The following is an 18,641-nucleotide window of genomic DNA, read 5'->3' on the forward strand; positions in this document are numbered from 1 at the left end:
ATCAACTAAATACTATACATTTTGTACTGGATAGATCCAGTTTCTATTGACTAAGATAGCTCCAGTTTCCTGGTCAGTAGAATACCAGGAGTAACAACAGTATTTCCCACATAAAACAACTCCTGTACATAATAATTACTCGGTATAGTTTGAACAAAAAGGCCTCCGCTGGAGCACAGTGGCTTGATGACTATGCTTCCAAACCAGTAATCCCATGGTCAAGTCTGATGATCATGGGACATAAATCTGATCTAACCACTGCAATAAGGAGATGTAAAGTCAGTTTTTAAAAATCCTGAAATAGAAAACTGATAACCATAATGGTAACCATAAAACTGCCAGGTTGTCTTGAGGTTCACCAATGTCTTGAAGAGAAAGAAAACAAAGGAACCTTTATGATGAACTACACAGGAAAGATACAATCTACAGTACATCCAGACAAAATCTGAGAACATTATTTAAAATATAAAACATTGAATGAAGAGCTGACCCAGATATTATACTCCAATATATTTTACATGGTTTGTTCCTCCTCACCTTGAGTATGAGGCAAGGAGAACAAAGTAAGATGTTCAATTTCCATGCTAATAGTTGTATTCTATATTTGCATATGGTGCTAGATTGATAAATAGAAAGCCTAAAAAACTGTTGAAAACTCTGATTGTTGTTGAGATTGTGGCATTTGGAGTGGATGTCATCCGATCTCGTGAAAATGCTGTTTGTTTTTCTTTGTAGCTCAGGGAATTACACCTACTCAATCCCAGTCAGCAAGACCACATCCATCGATGTCACCATCACCTTGCAAATGAAGTAAGCTATTTGCTTTCTTACGAGTAGAACCACTAATGTTATATCTCTTCAAGTTGTGAACAAAAATCTTTAGTTTTTCATGAGTGAACCACCCTGACAATCAACTCTGGAGCACCACAGGGATGTGTGCTTAGCTCACTGCTCTACTCTCTCTACACCCATGACTGTGTGACTTGACACAGCTCAAATGCCACCTATAAATTCTGACAATGCATCTATTGTTGGCAGAATTTCAGATGGTGACGAGAGGGCATACAGGACTGAGATATACTAGCTAGTTACAGCTACAAAGAACGCATGACAGCAGCTATATTTCATTAGGAGTTTGGGGAGATTTGGTATGTCACCAAAGACGCTCACAAATTTCTACAGATGTACTGTGGAGAGCATTCTAACTGGCTGCACCACCATCTGGTATTGGGGGAGCGGGGTTGTGGCTACTGCACAGGACTGAAATAAGCTGCAGAGAGCTGTAAGCTTAGTCAGCTCCATCATGGGCGCCAGCCTCTATTATCCAGGACAACGTCAAGGACTGATGCCTCAAAAAGGCGGCATCCATCATTCAGGACCCCCACCACCCAGGTCATGCCTTGTTCTCATTGCCACCATCAAGAAGGAGGTATAGAAACCTGAAGGCACACACTCAGTGATTCAGGAACAGCTTCTTTCTCTTTGCTAGCCTATTTCTGATTGGATATTGAACCCATGAAGACTATCTCACTACTTTTTTTATTTCTATTTTGGCACTTCTTCCTCCAAGCTTGTCATGGTTTGGAGGCTTGCATGTCTCAATTACCCAGAGAGCCATGCTGCTGGAGTCAGGTCTTTATGCTTTGGGCCTTGGTAAGGGTCACCTATGCCAAACATATCAAAGGGTAGAGGCCAAGCTAAGTGGTCCACCAGTCCTTCAAGTTCCAAGGTTTAGCTCAGGGCTAACAACCCTGAATGGTAAAAGCAAAATTGCTGTGGAAACAGCACTGAGGAATCCTTCTGCATCTGAGTATTCCTGAGTCTCTACCCGGGACTTGCATGACTGATAGTAGTGAAAACCAAGCTGCTGATACGTTGAAGGAAGCCCTGAACAATGCCAGAGATGCAAGACCTTCATTACTGCTCTAAATACCAATGGCATAATGGGCAGTAAGCTTTTCACTACTTACTGAATTTAACTATTATAAACATAGATATTTTTTTCTGGAATGTACATTTTTTTCTATTATTATGTATTGCATTGTACTGCTACTGCAAAGACAACAAATTTCACAACGTATGCCAGTGAAACTAAACCTGATTCTGATTCTGAGTGAAATAGGTCCAAGCTGCCATTCATCATAGAAGAACTTCAGTGTTTGGGTTTGTTAGGATAATGAACTGAATGTCAAAAGTCTAGTCTCATCCACACCCATAATGCTTACATGTGCGCCAGCCAGCAGGAGGCGGTGCTGGCCAAATCCTTTCCTTGCTCCCAGGTTATTGACCTATATGACCTGATTGATGTGATCTATCTCAGTAAGTAGTTAATAGCTATCAGGGGTAGTTTTGTTGACAAGAGTAAGGGAGAGATTCATAAGCCATTGACAACCTTTATGAAGAATGAGCGACGCATCAGTAGATTGCAATTCAAAATAAAAAAAACAACCACAAACACTTCATTCCATTTAAATAACAATTGTGATTGAAGAGTCCATTAAAAAAAACTTCAGCAGTAAAAACACTTCAGCAGTTGACTACGGATTAGTAAGGCAATGTCCTACCTAGCCAGTCACTTCAAGTAGAAGAGACTGTCTAAACCTTGGTGTCCTCGGTGACACGGTGTATACTAGCCTTCAAAAACAATTTTACAAAGTTCCATTGACATTAAAGGTAAGCCATGGGAATGGATTACAAATAGTTTGGAAGATGGAGAGAGTTTGAAGAGTCATGATGGCAGGGCTTGTGGGGGAGAGCACTATATAATCACATGCTTCTGGGCTCAGTCCTGACTCCACCACAGCTACAATTTGCATTAATCATTTGGGAGTCAAAGTACCAAACTAGGTAAACACTAAAAATGGAAGAGGGAACTTAGAAATTATAGTTTAAGTTGGACAGGGTAAGTGGAATGAAAAATAGCTGATGAAGTTTGTACCGGAAAACAGAAAAACAAAATAATTTGGACCTCCTGGTTTCTATGCCTTTTCATGTTGTGAACAAAATTCTTCAGTTTTTCAGAATTAAAAAAACAGTGCAAAGTGTAAAAAAGATAAAGTTGAAACAGACATGGGACTTAATACTAAACCTTTCCAGACCATGCAAAGCATCAATCTCATTCACATCCAGAAGTAATGACTGCAATAAGTCGTTGTTCTCATGAAATATTTGCAACATTTTACTTACTTACAGACCCTAGATCCTTTTCAGGAAGAATCACGAAAATTTTCAAAAAACCCAGTCTTGTATTCCCTTAGTACAAAAGGTTAACTGAAGATCAGGTGGATAAATAGTAGATTCACAAGAAAAGGTAAATCTATTTAGTGCCCTGAACTTTTTCTACCATTCTTGCTGATCTGTAACTATCTATTTTCCTCTTTACACCATATCTCTTGAAACAAACTTCCCAGACTCATACTGAAAATTAACAATGAATACAGGAGCAATTACTATTTTCAAAAGAGTGTTCCAAATTAACTTTACACTTGGCAGACCCAATGTAATTTTAGACTCTCTGGCTCTAACCAAGGGAAATATTTTTATCTACCTTATTGTTTCCCTCAATATATTGAAAATTTAGATCAAATCAACTATTTTATTTTTGTAAATTCTAGGTTCCAAAGCCATGGTTTGTATAATGTAATGGTGTCCTAGTATATTTCTGTTAAACCTACACTATACCCTTCCCAAGGTGAATATATGTGTAAATGCATATTTCTTTTTATTTGGTAATTAGAACTGTTTGTTGCATGTTTGACCTAGTATTTGTATTCCTATGCGAAAACCTCTCAACCACTTTGTATTCTTCCCTTATGTGTACAATGAGAACTGATTGGGAATGCTTCAGAATGGATTCATGTCAAGCCTTGAGAGCAACACGGAAAGATTTTCTGCATTCTGGATTCAATTCAGAACCTAGAAGTGAAATCCATTCATTATTCATGTCTTGTAGTTAAATTTGTGCATTTCTTAATTTTTCTCCTCTCTGTTTTTAGGACTGCCTTGCCTCTGGTTGTTTATCTGTGTAGTGTTAATTATGGCAACTTATGCGGGACTATATCGAATACTGGCTTGAAGATGGAAACTTCACCAACCCAGGTAAAGGCTTAAAACAACAGTGGTCAATATTTTTGCATCTTTTCTGTCACTTCAAAACACTGCTGTTCATTCAGATTTTACTATAAAGCTATTCCAGAGTTTAGGAGTTCCTTATTAATCTGGGATGATAAGCAATTTATTTTAAGCAACATTAGATAGGAAGTTATCAAAGGCTTTTGAGCTCCTCTCTGTGAATTTATTGTAAAAACCTAAACCTTCCTGGGAAAGTGGCATCCTGTATCCTTACTGAGGCCTATTTCAGCAAAGGTTTCTAAATAAGGATGTGAATGACTCCGTCTCTGGACTACCACCGAGGAGACAGGTTGGACATCATCTTCTGCAGAAGTAACCAAATCCCACGCGGCATTTTTTAGTTAATGGATCTGGCTCCATATTCCTGGGATTTTGCATCCTAGAATGGAGGAACATTATTCTACCTGTTTATTCTGGCATCTTCCCCCTTCCTTTCCAGTCCTGAAGAAAGGTCTCGGCCCAAAGCATCGACTGTTTATTTATTTCCATAGATGCTGTCTGACCTGTTGAGTTCCTCCAGCATTCTGTGTGTGTCGTTCATCATTCCAAAATGTTCCGTTATCATCTGGGATCTCCACTCATTGTGTTTCACCCAGGATTCAGGCTGTGGTCTGTCGCTACTATATTCTTCTCCAAGTTTAATGTTTTCTATCTGTCCTGTGAAGAAGCGCTATCCCCTTATTAGACTGTAATCATTAATAATATTGAAGAAACATAGAAACACAGAAACATGGAAAACCTACAGCGCAATACAGGACCTTTGGCCCACAAAGCCATGCCGAAAATGTACTTACTTTAGAAATTACTAGGGTTACCCATAGCCTCTATTTTTCTAAGCTCCATGTACCTATCCAGGAGCCTCATGAAAGACTCTATTGTATCCGCCTCCACCACCGTTGCCAGCAGCCCATTCCACGCCCTCACCACATTCTGCAAAAAAAAACTTACCCCTGATATCCCCTCTGTACCTACTTCCAAGCACCTTAAAACTATGCCCTCTCATGTTAGCCATTTCAGCACTGGGAAAAAGCCTCTGACTATCCACATGATCAATGCCTCTCATCATCTTATACACCTCTATCAGGTCACCTCTCATCCTCCGTCACTCCAAGGAGAAAAGGCCAAGTTCACTCAACCTATTCTTGTAAGGCATGCTCCCCAATCCAGGCAACATCCTTGTAAATCTCCTCTGCACCCTTTATATAGTTTCCACATCCTTCCTATAGTGAGGTGATCAGAACTGAGCACAGTACTCCAAGTGTGGTCTGACCAGGGTCCTATACAGTTGTAACATTACCTCTTGGCTCTTCAACTCAATCCCATGGTTGATGAAGGCCAATACACCATATGCCTTCTTCACCACACAGTCAGCCTGCACAGCAGCTTTCAGTGTCCTATGGACTCGGACTCCATGATCCCTCTGATCCTCTGCACTGCCAAGAGTCTTACCATTTATACATATTCTGCTATTATATTTGACCTACCAAAATGAACCACCTCACACTTATCTGGGTTGAGCTCCATCTGCCACTTCTCAGCCCAGTTTTGCACCCTATCAATGTCCCACTGTAACCTCTGACAGTGCTCCACACTACCCATAACACTCCCAACCTTTGTGTCATCAGCAGATTTACTAACCCATTCCTCCACTTCATTCAGGTCATTTATAAAAATCACAAAGAGAAGAGGTCCTAGAACAGATTCCTGAGGCACACCACTGGTTACTGACCTCCATGCCGAATATGACCTGTCTACAACCACACTTTGCCTTCTGTGGGCAAGCCAATTCTGGATCCACAAAGCAAGGTCCCCTTGGATCCCATACCTCGATTCTTTCTCAATAAGCCTTGCATGGGTACCTTATCAAATGTCTTGCTGAAATCCATATACCCTACATCTATGGCTCTACCTTTATCAATGTGTTTAATCACATCCTCAAAAAATTCAGTCAGGCTCATAAGGCACGACCTGCCTTTGACAAAGCCATGCTGACTATTCCTAATCATATTATACCTCTCCAAATGTTCATAAATCCTGCCTCTCAGGATCTTCTCCATCAACTTACCAACCACTGAAGTAAGACTCACTGGTCCATAATTTCCTGAGCTATCTCTACTCCCTTTCTTGAATAAGGGAACAACATCTGCAACCCTCCAATCCTCCGGAACCTCTCCCATCCCCATTGATGATTCAAAGATCATGGCCAGAGGCTCAGCAATCTCCTCCCTTACCTCCCACAGTAGCCTAGGGTATATCTCGTCCGGTCCCAGTGACTTATCCAACTTGATGCTTTCCAAAAGCTCCAGCACATCCTTTTTCTTAATGTCTATATACTCAAGCTTTTCGGTCCACTGTAAGTCTCCCTACAATCAGCAAGGTCCTTTTCTGTAGTGAATACTGAAGCAAAGTATTCATTAAGTACCTGTGCTATCTCCTCCGGTTCCATACACATTTTACCACTGTCACACTTGATTGGTCCTATTCTCTCTGTCTTTTCCTCTTGCTCTTCACATACTTGTAGAATGCCTTGGGGTTTACCTTAATCCTGCTCGCTAAGGCCTTTTCATGGCCCTTCTGGCTCTCCGAATTTCATTCTTAAGCTCCTTCCTGCTAGCCTTATAATTTTCTAGATCTCTATCATTACCTAGTTTTTTTGAACCTTTAGTAAGCTATTCTTCTTAACTAGATTTTCAACAGCCTCTGTACACCATCATTCCTATACCCTACCATCCTTTTCCTGTCTCATTGGAACATACCTATGCAGAACACCACACAAATATCCCCTGAACATTTGCCACATTTCTGCCGTACATTTCCCTGAGAACATTTTTTCCCAATTTATGTTTCCAAGTTCCTGCCTGATAGCTTCATATTTCCCCTTACTCCAATTAATCACTTTCCTAACTTGTCTGTTCCTATCCCTCTCCAATGCAATGGTAAAGGAGATAGAATTGTGATCACTATCTCCAAAATGCTCTCCCACTGAGAGACCTGACACCTGACCAGGTTCACTTCCCAATACCAGATCAAGTAGAGCCTCTCCTCTTGTAGGCTTATCTACATATTGTGTCAAGAAACCTTCCTGAACACACCTAACAAACTCTAACCTATCTAAACCCCTTGCTCTAGGGAGATCCCAATCAATATTGGGGAAATTTAAATCTCCCACCACGACAACCTATTATTATTACACCTTTCCAGAATCTGTCTCCCTATCTGCTCCTTGATTTCCCTGTTACTATTGGGTGGTCTATAAAAAATGCCCAGTGGAGTTATTGACCCCTTTCTTTTCCTGAATTCCACCCACAGAGACTCACTAAACAACCCATCCATGAATTCCTCCTTTTCTGCAGCTGTGACACTATCTCTGATCAGCAGTGCCATGCCCCCACCTCTTTTACCTCCCTCCCTGCCCGTTCTGAAACATCTAAAGCCTGGCACTCTAAGTAGCCATTTCTGCCCCTGAGCCAACCAAGTCTCTGTAATGGCCACAACATCATAGCTCCAAGTACTAATTCACGCTGTAAGCTCATCCGCTTTGTTCATGATACTCCTTGCATTAAGACAGACATATCTCAAACCATCAGTCTGAGCACGCCCCTTCTCTATCACCTGCCTATCCTCCCTCTCGCACTGTCTCCAAGCTTTCTCTATTTGTGAGCCAACAGCCCCTTTCTCTGTCTCTTCAGTTTGGTTTCCACTCCACAGCAATTCTAATTTAAACTCTCCCTAACAGCCTTAGCAAACCTCCCTGCCAGGATATTGGTCCCCCTCAGATTCAAGTGCAACCTGTCCTTTTTGTACAGGTCACTCCTGCCCCAAAAGAGGTCCCAATGATGCAGAAATCTGAATCCTTGCCCTCTGCTCCAATCCCACAGACACATATTTATCCTCCACCTCACTCTATTCCTATACTCACTGTCGCATGGCACAGGCAATAATCCTGAGATTACTATCTTTGTGGTCCTGCTTCTCAGCTTCCTTCCTAACTGCCTGTAGTCTGCTCTCAGGACCTCCTCCCTTTTCCTATGTCATTGGTACTAATGTGTACCACAACCTCTGTCTGTTCACCTTCCCACTTCAGGATATCGTGGACGCGATCAGAAACACCTCGGACCCTGGCACCTGGGAGACAAACTACCCATCCACATTTCTTTCCTGCGTCCACAGAATCGCCTGTCTGACCTCCTAACTATAGAGTCCCCTATCACTGCTGCCTTCTTCCTTTCCCTACCCTTCTGAGCCACAGGGCCAGACTCTGCGCCAGAGGCACGGCTATTGTTGCTTCCCCCAGGTTGGTTGTCCCCCACAACAGTACTCAAACAGAAGTACTTATTGTTAAGGGGGCCACAGGGGTACTCTCTAGTATCTGACTCTTGCCCTTCCCTCTCCTGACTGTTACCCAGTTATCTGTCTCTGGAGGCCCTGGTGTGACTACCTACCTATAGCTCCTCTCTATCACCTCCTCTCTTTCCCTGAGCAGGCGAAAATCATTGAGCTGCACCTCCAGTTCCCTAAACCGGTCCCTAAGGAGATGCAGCTCGATGCACCTGGCACAGATGTGGCCGTCCAGGAGGCTGGGAGTCTCACAGACATCCCACATCTGACACCCAGTACAGAACACCGGCCTCACAGACATACTTCCTATTCCTATCCTTCCCAAGTAACTTACATCGCCTTGACCCGTTATCGCCAAAGTCCCATTGAGCCAAACCCCTTCTACTTTGTCTCCCTCTAGTACGTCACCCCCTCCTCCTATGCCCACTCTATAAAGCTGTCTTCTTTTTACACTCTTCCCACCGGTCTAACTCACTGATGTCCACACACCTGCACAGTCATTCATCAATTTAGACAGATTACTCATGTGGAATGTGCGGGAGTACAGTCTGGATTTTCTTGGAATTTTAATGCTAATAACACAGATTGCTTACAAGTTTGGATCTTCCAACAGTTTTCATTAGATAATATTATTTCATAGTCAAAAAAATGTTCCTACCAATTATAGTTCCATAATTTGGTCAACAAACACCAAACATGACACTGAAGAGACAAACTGAGTATGAAGATATACTAAGATTAATATTGCATTTACCATTTCTTTCTGTTCTTTCCACCACAGGGAACAACACATAACTGGCAACTGGTAGTTGGTCCATACTATGACATCACCTATCACTTTCGAGTGGCCATTCCAGTGAGTACCTAGTGTATCTGACATTAAAATAGTTTCAGAGATGTTTACTACCTTCGATCTAATTGAAAGGAACTATTGGTCATGTTACTAACGTCTGCATTTTGTATTTATTGGTTGTGACATGTTTTCAAAAGTTAAAAGAGCTAACAACTATAAATTTGCCTAGTCATAATTTGGACATAATTTCCTTCAGACCTTTGAGAATAAGTTGAGAACCAACTCGGAAGAACTAATAGCTCTCTTTCCAGTCTCTTGTTTTCCCTCTGCCATGGAGATGCTGTTGATCACCAGTCAATAACTTGACTAAGAGAAGAGACTTGCATATATTAGGGATTATTGCATGAAAGTCAATGGATAAAAGCTTTTGCTGATCGCAACAGATTGCTCTGGTAATTTTCTTGTTCCAAAAGCAATTTTTTTTCTCAGTTCTCATTGTTAAAAATAAAACATTGATCCCACAGAAAATGTAATTTCTGATCAATGCCAGAACTCACAGGTAACTTCCATGGGAGCTCGTAGCAACCTAGCTTCCCAATATCAAATGGTACGTGTGAATTATTATCATTTAAAAATACAGCACTCATAAAATAATGTGGATATCTCTACCACCCTCTTATCCTTTCTATGGTTCCTATCACTTTCTGGACCTTGGGGCCTCTGTACAAAGCCACCATTGTTAACAGAGCTGTTTTTCAGAGCAATCCTCAATGACCAACAAGAGATGACAAAAGAATGCTGATATGAGGATCTATTTTTAGAAAGTTAAAAAATGCCACTAAAATACTATTGAAACTGACTAGATTGCTTCCTTCTTAAAATGCCCTCTACTTCATAGCACCCGTAATGACGAGATCATAAGTTAGGAGTTCAGTACAAAACGTCCATTTATGCACACTTCACACATGTATAGTTTCTTCTGTATACCTCAAATTCAGTTCTATTACCTGTGGCTGACATATTCCCACTTTTCCTATGTTTAACATACTTTCTTAACATTTAATCCATTTTTATAACGCAAGCCTAGCTCAGTGTTATATTATTTTCTGTTGCACCAAATACAAATGACGTGGTATGTCATTTACCATTCTACTACGGGTGTACGATATTAGCAAAAGCCTGTTACCCCTATATGGCAAAGGTACACCCAGTCCACCACACTCACTTATAAATAAAAAGCAAAGGCCTGCAATGCTAAATATTTAATAAAATAACACAGGTTAACCAGACATCCATTAAGAAAGAAGTACAGTTAATGTTAGAAAATCTTTATAAATGATATCAAAACTTCTGATAACACGAAATATGAAACTCTTGCATAGTTATAATATGAAAGCAAAATATTACAGATCTGAAATAAAAACAGAAAATGATTGAAACTCTCAGCATATCAGGTATAAATTGTAGACAGAGATATAAAATAAGTGTTTCTGGTCAATGATCATTTATCAAAACTGAAATAAAATAACATATAAACGGAGAAATGGGGTGTTAATGATGGAAATAATGCAGGAATTGATAATAGGAATGGTAGTACAAGACAAATGTAGTTCAAGTTTAATCATCGTTATTAATTAACCATACATGAATGCACATGAATAGAGTTTACTGAAACAGCGTTACTCTGGGGCCAAGATGCAGAACGTAGTGCCAAGAGTCATACACAGCACAAGGTGCATATAGCACATACAGGATCGCAAGCGTATATAAGATGGCAAGAACAGATAAGATAGCAATAGCGGTGGGGGGCAACATGGGTGCTGTGCCACACCGTCTCCTGCACTCTGGTGGAGCAGCCAACTCGGACACCTCCCCCTGGGCAGCTGCAAACAGGCAACACCAGGGCTTGAGGCCTTGTCCCTGCTATGACCGAGGCCACGCGGCTTTTCCGCTGTTTACCAAAAGACCGCTGAATTGGACTTGTGTCGTTCCACACCACCAATGTCCAACAGGGTCCTGGGATCACAAGAAAAGCAACTAAAACAATCGCTCACTGTTAGACTGCACAGCTCCTTCATGCACTCACACTGATGTCTCTCTGACCCAGGCAGCAGCATGATCCATACCAAGTCCAGCTCCTTCAGTATCTCTGCCCACGAGCAACTCGCTGATGGAGTAGACCTGCATTACTTAAAGCTCTTAATGTCCAACAGGGTCTTGTCATCATAAAAAATACATTTAAAAAAGAATAGCGCCTTTGGTTGACCCCATTGAAGACGCTGCATCGGAGCGCGCCGCCATCTTACCGGAAATGTAGGAAAACAAAATCCATAAGGTGGATGAGACGTATACGGGAGTAGAGCAATCTTTAAATTGAAATGGTAAAACACAGTACTGAGCCTGAAAAGCTGTACCGTGTCGTGTCGGAAAAGGAGCTCTTGTTCCTCAAGCTCATCTATACTTAGCTGGAGTATATTGGAGCCTTAAGTTAGTGGGAATGAGAATGGAATTGACAACTAAAATGACAGGGTCACACTTACAACAGGAATGAAAATCTATAAAACAGTAAAACCAATTTGCTCTTGGTCTCCTGAACGTAGAGGGGTCTAAATCATCAGCAGTGAATGCTAACCAGAAATTAAATATATGACAGTTTCACCTGAAAAGAATATTTGAACCTTTGGAGAACTTTGTGTCTCCTGGCATTGCATGGGAAAGTACAGGAGAACCTCGTCAGGCACAATTCAAGCTCCATGTCACTCCATGCACAACAGATTCCCTGCAGTCTGTCAGTAACCTCGCAACTGCGGTCCTGTATTTCTTACATATTTTTGCAATTGTATGGTGTAGACTGGGGTACAGGATTATTCTCTCCTCTTTACAGAGCCAGGCAACGTGCAACAGTGACAGCACATCTGCGGGAGATACCTTCACACAATACAGCTTCCATTTCTACCGAGTCTGCAATTGAACAGGAAGGTGCTCCGTGGTGAGACAGACCACTAGCTTTCCTCTACAAAAGCTTCATCGTCAACGAGGAATCTTCCTGGTCCAGGACAATGCAGCCACTCAGAATGACCAAAGGAGACACTGGTGTGACTGAGAAGTTCTACACACCACACACATGCAGCCTGCACTTACAACTTCCTGCTGGGACAGGAACTTTTACACTTTGAGTGAGGGACTGGGGCTGGGGGACGGGATAGAGAGAGGGGGAAAGGAAATTTTTCCCTTTCCTAGAAATAAATTTTGGGATGGGATTTTCTGTACAGCACAGGCTATTGTAAAAGGCACCATTCAGTAAGATATTCAGAAAACGATGGCTCAGACCAAATGAACCTTAGAACCTGTATAGGTTGAGTTTAGGATTAGGGTTGCAGCATTAAAACCGATTTTGCCCAGCTATGCAATAGATATATTATTAACATTGTTAAGATTCTGTAACCAGAAGATGTCCCAATTAACATTCCTCAGTTCAACAATCACATAAAATTTAGACACACCCCACTTTGTCAGTAAGAATGGTTCCTACTGCTGATTTCTGCCATAACTGCATGTGGGACGTTGTAATTAGTTCAGTGCCCCGCTCAAGGGAAGGAGAAAACAAACCGGTCTAATTTTGCTGATGCTGCTCACTGTTCAATGACTTCTGTTCCAATGTCTATTTATGTTCAGAATCAGAATGAGTTGCAAAGATTTCTGCAGTAAACATGCTTTCATATGAAAAAGCATCACTTAACTACAGTACTGGAAGGGTTATTGGCTCCTGGAGAAGTATATTTCAACAATAATCAGTAGTTGGAACATGGACAAGAGTATAGTATTATGTTGGGAAAAGCAATGGAGAGAAGTGATTGGTTCTGGTCATCAGTAAACTGGTGCATTTTTACAATACTGAGTGATAATCTTACACCTGTCTGGGAACTTAGTTAATGGAGAAACTGAAAGATGCCAATACAAATGCTAATCTATTCCTCAGGAAGAAGTAATACCTTTTGTTACAAAGGAATAAAGGTGAAATTACTTAAATACTTTCATGCTTGCATATAGCACGTCGACCACTGCCGCATACCCATCTCTGAAGGTGCTGGCACACTGCAATAATTTAGAACATTCTGCAAAATTGATTAACTTATGTTACCATTGCAATGCATTCATTCTGTGGTGTATATTGTGAGCATTGGCCACCAGGGTTGTCATGGATTACATCACTCATATGAGTATGCAATTGCACATATAATTATTTCTAGTGTATATTGCCTTAAAAATACAGCAGAAACCTAATTGTACAAATTCATAGATAGAAACCCACTTCAAATTTATGGATCAAGAATGTTGTGAGAATCAGCAAGGAATGCACATCTTAACAAACATCACACAGAGCACTTTGCTAATATTTTGGGCATGGATAACAAAAAATTAAACTAATGTATTTTGCCTCCAGAAACCAGATCCAAACTATTGAAATTAGTCTTAATCTGCTGGCTGGAACAGTTCTACTTAAAACAAGATTGGGCAATTTCAATGTAAGGGTAGGATGGTCAACACATGACTGCCCAAATCATCACTTAAACGCTTGCAGGATGATTAGACTGGGTAAATATATACACTACTCTGCTTGCAGAAATCACTCCCAAGGGTAAGGCTGAAGTGTCTTGTTGAGCAGGTTTATTCTGCACTTACCTCAAATATTCCTCTTCTTGATAACACTTATAGTCTAAAAAGACTCCAAAAATGTCTAATATTTCAAACGTGCAAATATCTCTCAACCACCTTAGCTTTGAGGATAGAGAAGGATTCAGCTGTTGAAATTCACGCCTCTGAGCTTAGTATGTGAGAATTCTGACATATCCTAACCTTATCTGAGACATCGATTTATTCTGACCTGATTACACTCTAGCTCTTGCTAATAAAGATAAGTCTGAAATTACCCATGTTCCACCTTGGTTGCTTCCCACTACATTCCTTAGGCAGTATCATTGTATCCATACTTCATGCCTCTCCCTTCAACACCTCATCCCCTCTGTGGTGCTTCAGCCGAGACAAATATGAACATAGAACAGTGCAGGACTGTCAGCCCATGATGCTGTGGCGCTTCTTTAACATACTCCAAGATCAATCTAACCCTTTCTTCCCACATAGCCCTCCATTTTTCATTTGCCTATTGTCAGTACCTCTAGTTGAACTCTGTCTTTTTGTGTGTTTCCTCCTGGCTGTCAGTCTGTGGTTTTGTATTGCCATGTGTTCCTGTCCCCACTCCTGCTCTACTCCGGCCCCTGTATTACTGAGTACCGTCTCTCACCTGTTTCTCGTTAGTACCTGTATTGCTGCCACCTGTGTCACGTTGTGCTCCACCTATCATCTGCCTCTCTGTTTATTGCTCAGTGTATTTCAGTCCCGTGTTTTCACTTGTTTGTTACCAGATAGTGCTAGTGAATTTTCCTGAGCCTTTTCAGCATTTGTATCTGTACTCAGTCCGTCTGAATATCGACCCTGCCTGTTTCTGGATTCTGGTTTTTGGATTTCTCTGGATGTTTTGCTCTCTGCCTGAACTTTGATGCCGACTTTGTTTGCACCTCAGGATTTATTACTCAATTAATATCACTGTGTGCACAGTATTGGGTCTGTGATTGGATCCCTGCTCCAGTGTCCTGATACTTATGTGCCAATCCAAGAGTCTCTTAAATGTCCCTAATGTATCCTCCTCCACCACCAACCCTGGCAATGCATTTTTACTCTGTATTTAAAAAAATAACACTTCTGATATCCCCCCTATACTTTTCTCTAAATACCTTAACATTATGCCCCCTTGTATTAGCTATTTCCACCCTGGGAAAAAGTCTCTGGCTGTCCACTCGACCTATGTTTCTTATTATCTTGTCCACCTCTATCAAGTCACCTCTCAGCCTCTCCAAAGTGAAAAGCCCTAGTTCTATCAGCCTGACCTCATATGACATCCAGCATCCTGGTAAATCTTGTCTGCATGGGTAATTTTTCCTGGCAGTATCATAATACATTGTAGTAAGATCATTAACCTAACATGTTTGGTATAATATATAAAATATAAATTATACTGCTCCATAAGTAATTTATCTAGAATGGATCTGGGTTGAGTTTAATTTGCCCAACTGTTTCTTCAGAACTGCCTTACTAAAAAATTATTTATAATGAATTTAGGTTAGCCAGCAGTTTATAGAATCTAATTACTTGATTAAAGTGTAAGTTTGAAGATTGTTCTGGGCCACCTACACAGTCTAGTTCAGCCGTACTTAAAGGATGTCCAGAGCCTTTAAGATAGATAGACGATTTGTGAAGTCCTCTAATTGCAGAAGAAATGTAACAACCTCTAGTGTCCTGGTCTAAAAGTCAGACAGTCAGATTGAGCTATCTATCTGTGTTAAGACTTGATAATGGTGTACTGTATTGTTTGGGGATGTCAGCTGTGAAAGGGATTGAGCTTGGTTGTGATGATCCCTGCGTGCACACTTGGAATACGACAGAAATATATCCATTAAAAAGTCAAGAGACACAGGTATAATGTTCAGTATATTCCCCCCAACCCCAACCCCACAAGCAACAGTTATATTCTTGCCCAACAAAAATTCCCCTGAAATTTAACATAGTAATGAGAATGTGAAACTTAGATGCAACCAGACGGGGCGATTTGAGGCAAGAGCATGTTTAAATAACTATTTTAAAGAATTTAGTTGATAGGGCTTAATGTGTTGTAAGATAGTTGTATCATGTGCCAAAATAGGGACTGTATAATGGCCCCTTTCTCACGAATGAGCGGAAGCCGTTTAACTGTAGGCTGTGATGGTTCTATGTGCAATGTGTCTGGAAAGGACATGGTCTCGGGACACCCGGGGGAGAACCCGCCCAAAGGCCACACTTCGTCTGCAGGAGGTGCTCTTTAGAGAATGATGTATGAAGTATATTGCTATAGCTATCTAGAGGGATTTTGCTTTAGTCCATAACCTGGTGTGCTGCTACTGACCGAAGGAATCGTTCCCGGCAATCAAATTCCGAATTCCGAATCCTTGCACCGATCTCCGTCGCAACAATAGGTCCTAAAGGTACCTATTGGAGGAAAGTTGAGAACGGATCTTTCACTTAACCTGCATGACTACTGAACCCCTTGAGGGAGGAATCTTCCTGTAAAGCCCAAACTGCTTCCCTACGTACCACGTCTTGTCCGGGCGAATGGACTTCCACCGCCCTTCCCGGAAATCTGGGATAAATGTCATCGAAACACTGTCTGGAGCGGTTGCTGTAAATATTCTCTCATGTAAATGGTATTTTAAACGCAAGGTCACGTCAGTTATTAGGATCACAATAACTCGCGAGATACTAAACCCACTTAATGTAATGTGACTGTTACAGAATCAGAGTGGACTGTTTTTATGTGTAACAAGGAATGTATTAATCCTTATTTTAAAAGTCTTACATAGGATGTAGCAATCTGGTTGAGTGTAAGAACATTCTGGTTGAACGTTGCTCTGGATTTCCAGCACCTGCAGGAAATCTTGGTTCATGAGTGTGATAAACTAAGGTACGCCCTGCTCAGCAATAACCATACACTGATTGACTCACGGAAGGTAATCAGACAAGGATGCAGCTCCTGGCTGTCATCAGCCAGTGATTCTGCTTATGTTTCTGTGTAGACAACAGTTGAAGAGAGGATCAGATTTTAGATCCAATGCGTCTCATGGGAATCAGCCGAAGAAGTGGAACTAAGGTCAATCGTCTAACCGGCTGGTTCCATTGAATGGCAGGGCAGAGGGTCCGTGCGTCCTCCTCCTGTTCTTATTTTTTGTCGTTACGTGGCCTCGTCCAAGATCACCACCTACTTTGACCAGGTGTTAGAGGATAGCTGGGGGCAGTGTAACTGGATCGTTATTCCAGGTGAGAGAGACACATTGTGCCTGTTGCCACACATCACGAAATCTGTTCCACAATCCCTCCATCACTTAAAGATCCGGTGGTTTTAATTGACGGTCTTTGGGCTTCTGCATGAGCCACTTTGCTTCAGCCCTGAATCAACCTTCAGCAGAGGAATAAAACTGGAGAGGAAACACTAATAATAAATTAACATTAGAGGTGTTGATACTTAAGAAAAGGAAACTGGACTGTATCAAGCATGTGGTCAATTGCCTCCCGAGGTCAGGCCACGTGGTACCGAGATTAACGCCGGCAGGGGGCGCTGCGCTCACTGCTTAAACTTAATAACTGTATCTTAAAAATATCAATTGCTAAATAAAAATAGCTCAAAGCTCCCTGTAAATATTATGTATTTTAATTGCTATTGCAATCATTTCGTAAAGCACTAATTCTTGTTTTATTTTTACAATCACATGTTAATCGTTGTACGTAATTAGCTTTTTTACGTGTTAAAATTTTGTTTTTTTTATTCAGCTGTGGGTTTTGTGTAAGATAGACTTAGAAATTACGTTTCTGCTAGTTTTATGTTTAGCTTCAGTGTACTTGAGTTTCATTGTGTTATTGAAAATATATTTATTGTTCTGTATTAATGTCTGGACAGCTGACTCATTTTGTGTGTCCAGTTACAGACTGTGTGAAGCCGTAGCAGCAGGGATGAAATAACACACAGCCAATTCTTATTGCAGGATACCAGAACAGCCTTTCTGTTTCCTACTGCGCTCTGGGCGAGGCAATCGTCTTAATGTTAATTTATGACTTTGGAAATCTCTTAAAAAGCACAGTCCTTGTGTTATTATTTTTGCAAATTTGATATGTAATATCGTCCCCCATCACCCCTCCCCCCCAACCAGGTTTAATACCGCAAACTCAAGTCTGAAAACTCCATTTTTGAAGGAAGAAAACAAAAAAAAAGTAATTTTGCCACCCATCTGACTAATGGATAATGTTAGAGGATGCATAACGTGGCTGATTATTTAATCTCTTCTGTGGCGAAGTTGGGAATCGTTTGACGAAACGTATTATGACCGTTGAATATGTTCATCTCTTACCAAATAGTACTGCAGCTGTCGATATGCAATAAATATTGTTAACTAAAACATTCCTGTGGTTCATGGTACATGCAGCTGTCAACCGTTGAAATAACACAACACTAAAGTGTTTTTCTACATCGCTTGTTGAAAAGAAAGATTAATTTCAAACGTTAATTGCCAAATCGATTTGTATATTTTTTTTACCTAGCATTTAACAATAAAGATTATTATCCAAGTTCCTCCCCGCTGTTCATTTACTTGAAAATGAAGACCCTTTAAATCGGCCGGCAAAAAGCTACAAGATTCACTCACACCGGCCAGATTCTTGCACTTAACATGGTTAGTGAGAATATTCCCAGTTCAGCTACAACCCTAAAACTATCGCACAGAAACTAGATGACCAACTC

The 18,641-nt window shown here is 41.0% G+C and overlaps 1 protein-coding gene across 7 annotated transcripts in view; it reads left to right on the plus strand.

Moving 5' to 3' along the window:
* Positions 1 to 13,291, plus strand: part of myrf (myelin regulatory factor) — a 283,101-nt gene extending 269,810 nt beyond the window's left edge. For all 7 annotated transcript variants that reach the window (XM_072272390.1, XM_072272396.1, XM_072272391.1 and 4 more), the window contains 4 exons: positions 736 to 810; positions 3,996 to 4,098; positions 9,251 to 9,325; positions 12,147 to 13,291. In XM_072272390.1, the coding sequence (XP_072128491.1) occupies positions 736 to 810; positions 3,996 to 4,098; positions 9,251 to 9,325; positions 12,147 to 12,233 (340 nt within the window). In that variant the 3' untranslated portion in view covers positions 12,234 to 13,291. The remainder of the gene's footprint in view (positions 1 to 735; positions 811 to 3,995; positions 4,099 to 9,250; positions 9,326 to 12,146) is intronic.
* The last annotated feature ends 5,350 nt before the right edge of the window (positions 13,292 to 18,641 follow it).

The sequence above is a fragment of the Mobula birostris genome, chromosome 11, assembly GCF_030028105.1.
Source record: "Mobula birostris isolate sMobBir1 chromosome 11, sMobBir1.hap1, whole genome shotgun sequence".
NCBI classification, from domain to species: Eukaryota; Metazoa; Chordata; class Chondrichthyes; order Myliobatiformes; family Myliobatidae; genus Mobula; species Mobula birostris.